General features: G+C 47.3%; 1 protein-coding gene across 1 annotated transcript; it reads left to right on the top strand.

Moving 5' to 3' along the window:
* Positions 1-3,498: 3,498 nt before the first annotated feature.
* Positions 3,499-10,708, top strand: Dmrtc1c1 (DMRT-like family C1c1). Its single transcript, NM_001014222.2, has 9 exons — positions 3,499-3,612; positions 3,720-3,904; positions 5,402-5,575; positions 5,718-5,869; positions 6,203-6,261; positions 6,575-6,696; positions 7,562-7,625; positions 7,813-7,930; positions 10,188-10,708. The coding sequence occupies exons 2-8, from the start codon at positions 3,747-3,749 to the stop codon at positions 7,924-7,926; spliced, it is 843 nt and encodes a 280-aa protein (NP_001014244.2). The 5' UTR covers positions 3,499-3,612; positions 3,720-3,746; the 3' UTR covers positions 7,927-7,930; positions 10,188-10,708.
* Positions 10,709-12,056: the final 1,348 nt, after the last annotated feature.

The following is a 12,056-nucleotide window of genomic DNA, read 5'->3' as shown; positions in this document are numbered from 1 at the left end:
CTCTATCCTTCCTTAAACATTCTAAATTAACCCTTTATGTGCACAAGGAAAGAAAGAAAGGAAGAACCAAATTAGACAGAATCCCTGAATACATGTTTTGAAAACAAACAAATGACCAATGTGCAGAACTGTGCTTACAGTCCTAGGCACGATGTACCCAATCTCCTCTGATTAGAGAAAGACCTGCTTATTACTTGTTTGGGAGACTGCCTGGGAATGCCGAGTGCTGTTCTTTTAAAGATTAAGAAAAAAAATTTAGAATACGAAAGGTCTTTCAGAAAAGGAGTTAGGAAACTGTGAAGCACATAGGTCCCTGAGAGTCTGTACGTGTCCTGTGCTGATGGGATTTTGTACTTACTACCATGCATGTGTGCATATTTGAAGTTCCAGATGTAGCACTGCACATTTGGAGGGACTGTTTGTATTTTCCCACACAGGAAGGAGCTGGACCTTCACTGTCTAGCCTCTAGAAATGTTCACTGAAAATAAGTTAACAACCCAAACGTCAAGCCCCCTGAACCAAAATCAGGCAAAGGAGGATACAGATTAGCTGTTCCACCGTTAGAAGCTTGTGCCACCAGGCACTGTTTGTCCTGCGGGATACAGGGATCAAACCAGTATCCTCCTACTTGTTGATCAAGCGCTTTAGCTAGGGAGCCCATCTCCAGCCAAGCTGGGACTCACTCAATTTGAGGAGACATCTCCAAGTGAGTGCATGTATTCTCAAGGGGAAAATGTATTTCAGGTGTACTTGACTTACGATTGCTTCCAAACCTGGGAAAACAGGAAAGGTTGTTCCAGACACAAATACCTGTACTTGTTAGAAACCTTCCTGGTTGGGGACTTGTCAAGGGTCCAGTAGTGTTGTAGGCAAAGCATCCTGTGGGTGTGGTTTTAAGTAAACATGTTTTGTTTTGGTTCCAACTTAGATGGCACGGATCTTATTAAAAGGGGATTTTTGACATGTTAGAAGGAGTTGGGGAGCTCTCACATCTTCCTCTACACCAGAGAGTTGATTTGAAGAAATTGAAACAAGCCACTACTGAAACACTTCCTAATTTGCCTGACTGGCACTGACGAATTGTGAGAGTAGCTGGAGTGAGCATCTAAGAATAAGTCATTATTTGATACCCAGGCTTTGATTTTTCTCAGCAGTAAAGTGAGACCTAATGGTAATAATGTCTCGGTCCAGAATTTAACTAATATAGTATCTTGCCTCTGCAGGATGTCAGGCACAAGGAGAGAGCATCAGGAGGCTCATCCCCCCAAAGGTAACTTGTCTCTAGACTCTGGGGTCTGTGAGGACGTCTGATCAATTTTGCTGTACCCACTTGCCTTAGCCTGCTGCCATACCACATAGAGGAACATAAAGTGATTGATGAAGAAAGCTACAGTTCCTGTGATTAGCTGAGGTTGTGAACTTGGTCTTTTAGGGTCAGATAAAGTTAGCATGGTAGAAAGAAATGTCATGTCAGGGGAACCCGTGAGGGAACGATATAAAAGAGCTGGGTGGGTGTCCAGTAGAACAAAGGTCCCGGTACTTAGAAATGATCTGCCACAACTAAGAAGAAATAGAGTCAAGAAATATTCCTGGCCAGGAGAACAAACCTCAATTCAGATTAGAATTCTGGAATAAAGGGGGAGTTGAGGAGGAGCTCTGTGTTGGTAACACTGCACTTGTTTCGATCTAGCACATAAATAGCATTGTATGCTTAATTTTAGAATACGCCTAAGTGCATGTTGTCCCCTGATGGCACACCCTTCAAGACAAAGTAAAAGTAAGCTTTGCTAGCCATGTTTGGAAGGGTCTCTAAATGCCAGGCCCTGTGTTCACAAAGGAGTGAATAGACCCATAAATATTTTTATGCAGGCACAGAGTATTTGTGATGTTTTTGAAATAGGTGTTTGAAATCTACAGAAGGGTTGTTGGTTAAACTTTTAATAAAATGGGCAAGGAAGGAATGAAGAAGAACAGAATAAAAGAAGGAGAGCTGGAAGCAAGAAAGAGAAGGAGACAGAGAGGAAAGGGAAAGAAGTAGGGAGACTGGGAGGATGAGGTGTGGAAGGAAAGACAAAGGGAGCCCAGAAAGGGAAAGCCAGAAAAGAGGATTTCATCTGAAAACGTTGGGGACACTTACCTAAAATCAGCAACAACTCAAAACAAGCCCCTCGACCCCTGTCCTTATTAGACTGCCTTCTAGGGAAGCAAGGTGACAGTGGAAAACCCAGCAAGGCAGAACTGGTTTTTTTTTTTTCTTTTTTTCAGAGCTGGGGAACCGAACCCAGGGCCTTGCGCTACCTAGGCAAGCGCTCTACCACTGAGCTAAATCCCCAACCCCGGCAGAACTGTTTTTAATGAGCTCAGATTCAGAGAAAAGCCTCGAGACTTATGTGTGTACCTCCCGGTACAATGAGATTTACTATGGTGGCGGAGTTTAGGAACAGTGTAGCAGTTAAAGAGGCAAGTGCGTTTCTGTAAGTCAGATGAAAGTGAATCATCCACCCACCAGCTCACCACCCCCAAGCCGATATCAGACACAAGAGCAGCAAGACTCTAGGGTGCTCTGGGATAAAGACGACATAAGGTGCACCAGGTAGGAATGCACAAAAGGTACAACCAGAAGAAGCGTGGAAGAAACAAAACTATGGCAGCTCCACATAAAGGGAGAGCCATGCCAAGCTGAAGACTAGGAAGGCCGGGTGATAGCGGGGTCCATGTAAATCGATGCCCCCGAATCAAGGAGAATGCAGTGCAAACGCGTTGCAACCGTGTTTACTGGGAAACTGGCATGCAGATTCTCACATATACACGGAAGGACAAAAGACTAGGAACAGGGAACTTGCATGTGGTTGTGAGAAACAAGAATCAGGGGCATTTCCTAGCAGACACCACGTCATGCTTTAGAGTGACTAAAAGAGACACACAAAAAAATTGAAAAGTAATAAATAAATGAGTAATAAATAAATAAGGGCAGAAAGATAAAGAATTAAAATAAAGTAAAGGTGTGTAGAACTATCAGAGAAAGTGAGGGACTTATCCCTGGAATAGAAAAGAAAAGAAAGGTCAGAGACAGACTCCAACAAGATGGCACACAGTGTTCCCAGACATAGGCGAGTGTTCTCTGGGGTTTAAGATGGCTGCCGAATGAGAAAACACAATGTGAGGATGGAAGGTGGTCCATGCCAAACCCAGACGCTTGATTTTGTGAGGACACGTTAGAGCCTAGCCAAGTAGGCCTAGGTGAAAGTGTATGCACCCCCAGCCCACATTATTTGGCCTCCAAATGGAAGAGGTTTCCGGGAACCACCCCTGGAGGGTAGAAAGCTCAGTTTGTCCCTCCAGCGCAGGTAGGATTAGTTAAGTTAGCACCAGTAACCAGGAAAGGCTCCCAGGCGCCACATCAGAGAACAGGCGGAAGTGGGTGTCAGAGCCGCCACCAGGGGGCGCCCTTCTGAGGGACCGGTGAAGGAAGCTCATAGGCCTCTGAGGCAAAACAGGAAGTGGAGCCTGAGGCAAAGGCGCGAGCAGGAGCGAGGAGCGAAGAGCGAGGAACAGAACGGCCGCTTCTTTCGAGGCTCAGCCCCGCTGATTCTGAAGGGCTGGAGTCTCGGGTAACTAACCACGGGGGGCATGAGGAATATGATCTTCATATTCTTCTGTGCCTTTCTTCTTCCCTCCCTCTCTCCTGCTCAGGTGCCCATTTCCTTCATATTTTTAGGCCTCTTCAAGGCAAAGCCTGCTGGAGATGGGAAACGGCACAGAGGAGGCCCCCTCGACCCCACCCGGGCCTTCGGCCTCCTCCACAGGCTCTGTCCAGCCTCCGTGGGCCCTGCCCCAACCCCTTCAGAGAGCAACTATCTCCAGGTTGCCTGCCGGTCTGGGACTTGCCAGAGAGCAGATGAGGCAGGTAGAGGGTGAGAGGGAAGGGAGGGAGCCATTCTCCGCCCAGCCCCAACTGTCAAAAGGTTGAGAGGACTCTGGACGATTGTTGGATGACTGGGGAGCGAATGTGTGCGTTTGACTAAAGAAGAGGGTGTGCATTGAGGCCACGGACAGCGGAGTCTACCAGATAGTTTGTCTTTGGGCTAGGTCAGGGGCTGGGACTCCACATGGGCGTCAACAAAAACCTGTCAGGCATAGCGAACTGGGGACGAAGGAAATGGGAATTAATGATGACGATGGATATTATTTGTTTGTTTGTTTGTTTGTTTGTTTGTTTGTTTGAAAATGAGAAAAAAACATTGGGAAAATCTGGATGGATTTTGTGAGAAAACTGTTTGAAGGCCAGCATGACACTTATTAGCCCCGGTTGGCCTCAGTCATGATCCCGCCTACCGCAGGTATCTGGGTGAGAGGTTTTTAGGTACAGAGCCAGTGTCCACTGCCTTCAGAAGAACAATATGATTTCATGGGCGGGGAGGGGAGGCTCGCGGGGAGGGGGACAAAACGGTTATCGGTGGAAAGGGGGAGCAAAGGAGTAATGAAGACTGTGGTGTGAGGAAAACTTGAATGGAGGGTGAAAGGAAAAACTGAGTACTTGGTGCGGGTATCCGCGAGACCGCTGAGTACTTGGTGCATATTTTTACCATGTGGGGAGTGAACAAATGGGAGGCACCAGGAAGACGATTGCCTTCCAGTGTCCAGGATTTCTCGTGATTGCCGAGGCAGACCTGGGGCTGCTGGTGTAACCCTGGAAATGGGATGTGTGGAGTGAGTCTGAGCAGACCGACTGGGTAATGGAGCCAGTGCCAAGAGGTTGTTGGCGGGAGGTGCTGGTGAGGGAGACAACATGAGGAAGACTGAGACTGTGTGAGTATAAATGGGAGATGGAGGCCGAAGAAAACTGGCAGAGAATAAAGTGATGCTGGAGGTGACCGTGCTGGAGAAGGTGCTCGCCCCCAGAGCCAGTGTACTTCGCTTGTTTGGTTGCTTGTGTTGCCTTGTTTTTTGGTTTTGTGTCTGGGGAGTGGTTGTTTTTGCTTTTTTGTTTGTTTGTTTGTTTGTTTTGGTTGTTTGGTTTTTTCGTTTGTTCGTTCTTTGTTTTTGTTTTTTGTTTTTTGGTTGTTTGGTTTTTTGTTTGTTCGTTGTTTTTGTTTTTTGTTTTTTTGGTTGTTTGGGGTTTTTTTGTTTGCTCGTTCTTTGTTTTGTTTTTGTTTTGTTTTTTGTTCGTTCTTTGTTTTTGTTTTTTGTTTTTTGGTTGTTTGGTGTTTGTTTGTTTGTTTGCTTGTTTGTTCGTTCTTTGTTTTTGTTTTTGTTTTGTTTTTTGTTTTTTTGGTTCTTTGGTTTTTTTGTTTGTTCGTGCTTTGTTTTTGGTTTTTTGTTTTGTTTTGTTTTTGGTTCTGCTCAGGAAAGAACAGTTACTTTAGGGCCATGGGGATACAGTGGCCTTTCTGCTCTCAGCCTAAGAACCATGGAACCCAAAGACAAACCAGCTGTTCCCTGCCGGCCCTCCACTTCGGAATATAACATGGGGAACAGGACTGCAGCAGCACTGCCTGTAATGGAACCTAGGCTCAGAGGACATACAAGTCACGCTGGCAGAGGCCACAGCTGTGGCTCCAGGATCCAAGTCAGGTGGGAAACCCATTCTTCCCAGTCTCGGGTCTGCTGGTGTCCCAGTTGGGCTGCATCCTTTCCAGTATGTTGTTCGAGATGGTGAGGGGGTCAGGTTCCCTTTGCACGTGACTAGCAGGAGTCCTTCAAACCCCTATTGTAGGGAACAAGGAGAGGCCCTGCTGGCTGTGGGTTCTGAGAAGAAGGGGCATAGTGCACCAATAAAGAGACGCCAGATTCGACTACCAAGAACGACTGTGCCCCGCAAACCCCTCAAACAGGCCAAGAAGACTTCTACCAAAGGAAGAGGTCGCAGTGAGTGTCATTGCCTGTGGAGGGAGCCTGAGTTTGGTTGGAGAGAAGCAGGGCATGAGTAACCCTGTGACCAGCCCTGCCACAGAATTGCAGTGGGGAGTTGGGGTAGGGTACCCTGAATCTCAGTGGGCCCAAGTAGGAAAAAGACACCCAGATGTCATATGAATGGAGGGTAGCACTTGTTTGCAGGAAGCAGAGATCTGGGGCATGGGGTGGAGGTGCGGTGGGTTGTGTTCAAAAAGTTTTATGGTGGGAAGTCCTCAGAATGGTGTTGAATGTCTTCGGATGAGGCTGGTGGGCAGCCGGTGGGGAAGAATTCTTGGTCTTTTACAGCTGCAAAGGAGAACCCTGTGTCCCAGCCTGAAGACTTGCTCCCCAAAAGTCCCCAGGAGGTAAGGAGACCCTGTCGCTAGAGTGGGAGGCTCCAACCAGTTACTGCCAAGAGCCCTTTCGACTTTGCCTTTAAAGTCAGGGTTCTGGCCTCTAACCTGTTGGCCAGCATGTTGCCTTGTGCTGACATGGAGAAATGTCACTTCTTCAGGGGCCTCAGTGTTCTCAGAGGCAGTTGAGCATAAGACTGGAGGGGAGGGGTTCTGCAGAGGTCTTCAGAGTCCTGACATTCTAGATTCCTGCCATTGGCCTAACAGTTGCCACTCCCTCCTCCTCTCTGGAAGCAATCCCTACCTTTGATCTCTGTCTCTACAGGAGAGCGCCCACGGATCTCAAGTACATTGCTGGCCCTCAGCACTTCCACCTCTCTCGGAACAGCAGTTGATGGGTCCTCCTCCTTCTGTGGACCTTCATGGGGCTTTCACCTTGTCCAACCCGTGAGTAGAAAGGGACCGTGCAGCTGGCTGTGTCTTGTGTCTGTGTGTGTCCAGTCCTGGGCTTGGTGCCACAGCAGCAGCAGGAGGGGGAGGAAGATGTTGGGAGAGAGGAGGACGAGGGGAGGTGGGGGGAGAAGGCTGCAGATCAGACCGAAGGGTAAGGACAGGGCTCCTCTCCAGCTTTGGGAGTCCCTCCTCCGGAGACTTGGTACAAGTGACTTAATTTTTTTCAAGCATCCATTTCCTAGAGGTCATTTTGGCGAGAGTATTCTGTATCTGTCACATAGAAAAAAGCACCACCAGCCCAAAGCCTGCTGCCACCCAGTGGGCCTTTAACACATGGGCACTGTTTCTCTACACACAGCAGATGAGTGAGATGGGAGGGTCCTGAAGAAACCTAGGGACATGGTGGAGAGGGCCATGGAGGCCCAGGGCAAAGTCCAGAGGCCAACAGAGAAATCCCCCTGGCTGTGCTCCGGGCTTGTCCCTCATGATCTGTGGTGGTCTGGCAAAGTGCTGGCAAGGAACAGTCCCTGACAATGGAAGGTCTCCATATCTCTTTAGGGACTTTGCAGTATATTAAAAGGCAGACACTTGCGGTTCCCTGATGTCTTCTTCACTGCATATCTGGGAGAGATTTAAAAAAAAAACTTGTACGGATTAATTTCTTAGGAAAAAATGTGTTAGGGGGTTGTGGAAGGGAAAACAGACTGTGCAGGACAAAGGGCATATCCATGCCACAAGGCCTAAGGTCTCCACAGACCTTTGAATTCCCACCCTCTGGTATTGCAATACCCTGCCAGTCTCTCTCTACAGGTGCTGCCTACCCAGCTAGGTGTTTAATTCCCTTACCTCTTGTTTCCAGATACTCAAATATGATCCCCGTGCCATGTACTTCCACTGATCACCACTGTCCACTGGAGCCACAGGTACCTGCAGGGAAGCAGGAGAGTTCTGGAAACCTGGGTGGGAGGAGCTAAGTTGCTGTGCAGGCCAGACCTTCTGAGCTCTGGGAGTGGGCACTGGAGGCAGCTGGCCACGGAGAAGTCTTTTGTGCTTCTGAGAAGAGGTGTTGGATGCACAGCTCCTGTTCTCTTCACACCTGTTTCTCTGCAGGGCTCCGGTGCCTCTGACCAGGCCACCATAGAGTGTCAGGAAACACTGGAGGCTGCCGAGGCCCTCATGACTCTGAAGAACTCTTCATGGAACTGGCACCAGAGCCACAGATAAACAGGTAGCTGGCTTCTTGGAAAGGAGCATGGGGTGGAGATAGTTGGGAGATGGGAGCTCTGTGGTAAGGTGGTCATGGCTGGGTACATGGGGTTAGTTTGTGGTTGGAATGACTTTGGGCTGGGTACCCCAGTCTTATGAGGCTGACTTCAGAGAGGGCACTTGGAGGATAATTCAGAGAACGCTCAAATATGAATCTCAAGTTTTGTGCCTAGCAGTAATTGGCTGGTGCCCTGCTGTCGAAAGAGAAGGAGTCTGAGGCCCTCGGGGAGTTGCAGGGACTTGCCCTAGAGCAGGCAGCATATCCACTGCAAGAAATAGAACCAGGCTCCCAGATTCCCCACCCAGCCCCAAGTCCCCAGTCTATTGTTCACTGTTGTGGTGGAAATTTTTATTCCAAACCCCGAGTTTCTACCCTGCCTTTGACCATTTAGGTCCTACACACAAACTTTATATTTACAATAAGCCTTAAACAGCACTAGAGCTGGGCAGGCATCCACCCTCTACGCTATTAGAATCCACGTTCCTGTAGATAAGCCCCAGTTATTACTGTTTCATCTGGGCTGCTCTTAACTCTAATTGGCCAGCCCCGATTTCGTGACTCTCCCATCCCATGATGGCTTCTCCCTCCTCCTTTGCCTTCTTCTCCCGTCATGGTTCTCCTCAAACCCACATGCCCGGGAATCTTCCTAAAAGCCCGCCTATGTCCCTTCTGCCCGGCTACTGGCTGTCGGCATCTTCGTTTGTCAATCAGAAATAACTTGGAGGGCTGGTGGAGGAGGCGAGCAGTGTCATACGGTGTCACTTGGTTCTACATGCAGAGTCTCTCCTCTCTGGGACAGCCAGGTCTTGGGGGCCCAATACTAGCATTACACTACAGGCAGCATCAGGCCAACCCACGACACACTGTGATGGTCTGACGGAGACATAGAGATGGAACGAGATTTAGACCCCATTCTCAGGGGGATTTCAGTTCAGATGTGCAGCCTGGATTCTTTCTTGCGATATATTTTGCAAGCAGATCTCAAATGACCCATCCAGAGGGCAAGTGCTTTATGAGCTGAGAAGGGAACTAAACTTCTAGTGTGTCTGGGCAGCAAGGCTGGACCTTATTGTGCACAGAGACAGATAGGGTCTAGGGAATCTAGGAGGAAGTCACCCTGGACAGAACTGCTGGAACACACGGGGCAGAATGAAGCTGGGGAGGTGGCTGATCACAGGGGTCTGGCAAGGGAGGGAGACGAGACCTAGGCCAGGGCTTCTTAAAGTTTCCTGTCTCACAACCCCTATCCACCTGAGAGACGTTTACAGGACCCCAGTATATAGGCACATAGGCAATAGGCAGGCATAAGAGCAAAACATGTAAACATAATAAACTATGAAGAAATTTGCTTTAATACAAGTCCTTGGTATACATGTAATTTTGCCATTTATTAAAGATTTAAAAGGTGCATGCCAAGGAGATGGGTGTGCTCGTTTGTTTTTACTCAAAGAGTTATATCTTGACTAAAAGTTTGACACTGAGGAGCATAAAGCATCTTCCTTGTTTCTCAGAGTTGATCAGTACCTTTAGTTTACACTTGTCAGTGCCGAGGATGCTGTTCCAGGTAAATACGTAGTACAGAATTGTACAAGTGTGTTTAGGGTCGTTTCAGAAATTGTTAGAAACACTGTCCTAATCCCAAGCCAAAACCCATCTGACAATTTTACACAAGCAGCTCAAACAACAGTTTTTAAAGTCAAACATTTTAAAACATGGGTAGGAACGACAGACAGAAAATATTAAAAGGTTTTGTTTTCCACCGTTAAACCATCATGTTTCTGTTAGAGCCCTCAAACAGGGCTCAAAACAACCCTCAAACAGGAAAGGAAACACTGATGCCTGAGATTGTCCTATGACCATCACATACCTGCACACGCTCACAAACATGAGAATGTGTACACACACACACACACACACACACACACACACCCCACAGCATGGGAGTAGGCCAGGAGGAGTGGGTAGTGGAAAGTCAAGGAACTTTCCTGACATCAGGAAAGTTATATTTAGAGACCATGAGCTTCACCACAGTAGGTTTGTGGCCATGGTGGAAGAATGAGGGAAGGTGAGGCTGGAGGTGAGGAATTCAGGCAGGAATAGGTCTGCCCTGTGTTCTCAGTGACAAATGTTCACTTGTGGGAGATGAAGAAATGCGGGAGGGTCGGGAAAGGGATTGCTGATCATTAGGTGGTCCTCATACCATCCTTTCTGCCTTCAGGTCTTGCTTGAAGTCGGAGCAGTGAAGCCTCCCAGCCCATCCGTGTTATTCAGACCCACCGGCTGGCTCCACTTCACCTCCTGTTGAGCATCTGGAGTGCACCTCCCTCTTGAACTTAAGGGACCTGGGAAGGGGTGCAGGCTCCTTCAAGCACCAAGTAGTTGATATTCTGTGTGGCTCATGTCTGAAATGCTTAAACGTGCTTTGTAAGCCTTCGGGCATTTAATAAGCATCCAGACTCTTCATAATGTAGATCAGTTCCTTAGCTTGCATAGTATGTTCTTGGACCCCTATCCCTTGTCCCTTTGTGAGCTGGTGCTTTTTAATGTACCTTCTGTAGATAGCATTGTGCAATTTAATATGACCAGTCTGTTGGTGGGGTTCTGAGTGGGTTAGTATACCATTTTCTGCATTTGTCTTGTGATTGCATATGTACCTGAGCACTCCCGTATTTGTATGTGGACACATGAGAAGTTTCAACTTGTGTATTTGAACAAATAATAAAGCATTGGTAGGAGGCATTGTCCAGGTCTTCAATGTAACGGGCTACACCTTCCCCAGTGGTCTCTCTTCTGGGACTCTGACGCCGCCACAAGTTCCAAGCCTTAGCAGTGCTACCCAACTCCTTCATGCCTTCAAAACATGTACTACAATTGAGACTCTCACACCTTACCAAGATGGGCTGTCAGCATGGAATTTAGCCTTGGCATCCTCTGAACCACAGCTTAGGTTTCTGGCCCTGAGGAAAAAATGCCAGAAGATTTTTGCCCCCCCATGATCACTAGTCCCCTCGGTCCCAGATGCTCTTTCAGCCCTATCTGACCAGCATCAATTATCCTTGTAAAGCAAAATTTTCACTTTAGTGGTGCTCTTATCTTGTTAAGTACGATTCATTCTTCAGCTCCAAAGGACTATATTAAGCACATCTTCTCAACTCAACATATCACACATGCAGCCCCAATGAAGGATTTTGAAGAATCATGTTTGTTTAAGAGGACCTTGTTTTCTTGGTGTCCTCGGTACCTCTGGCTCTCATGTTCTTTCTGCCTCCTTTGTCCACAGGGTTTCCTGAGCTCTAAAGGGAGGTAATAGATAACGACAGACCATTTAGGTCTGAGTGTCCCAGGCTCTCTTATTCTCTGGATTATGTCTGGATGTGGGTGTCTGTATTTGTTCCCTTCTGCTGTAGGAGGAAGCTTTTCTGATGATGGCCGAGGAAGGCACTGACCTATGAGTATAGCCAAATGACAATAGGAGTCATTTTATTGCTACACGAAACAAAACAAAACAAAACAAAACAAAACAAAAACAATGGTATTTGCTTTTCCCCTTGGTCACTAGGTGATCTAATCTCAGGTTATTGTTATCCAAGCAGTGTCCAGTATGGATTCCATCTCAAGGAGTCAATCTTAAGTCAAATCAGATATTGGTTGGTTACTTCCACAAGATTTGTGCCTGCAAATTGCACTAGTGTTATCTTGGAGGCAAGACAACCTTATGAATGAAAGGTTCTGTGGCTGGCTTGGTGTTTACATTTCTCCTTTGGTATCGTGCAAAGTACCTTCTTGTACCAGAGACACTAGAACGTATGGGTGAAGGCCCTATGTGTGCTGTTTCTCTGATTTCATTCTCAATCCACTTGTCACTTGTATATAGGAGGGTTACTAATTTTGTGAGTTGATTTTTTATCCAGCTACTTTGCTGAAAGTGTTTATCAGCCATGGGAGTTTTCTGGTGGAATTTAGGGTCACTTGCACACACTATCATATCATCTGCAAATAAAGATACTTTGACTTCACCCTTTCCCAGTTTTATACTCTTGATCTCCTATGCCTGTCTAATTGCTCTAGCTAACACTTCAAGTACTGT

Source organism: Rattus norvegicus, chromosome X (assembly GCF_036323735.1).
Source record: "Rattus norvegicus strain BN/NHsdMcwi chromosome X, GRCr8, whole genome shotgun sequence".
Taxonomy (NCBI): domain Eukaryota; kingdom Metazoa; phylum Chordata; class Mammalia; order Rodentia; family Muridae; genus Rattus; species Rattus norvegicus.
This window is presented reverse-complemented; position numbering and strand designations above follow the sequence as displayed.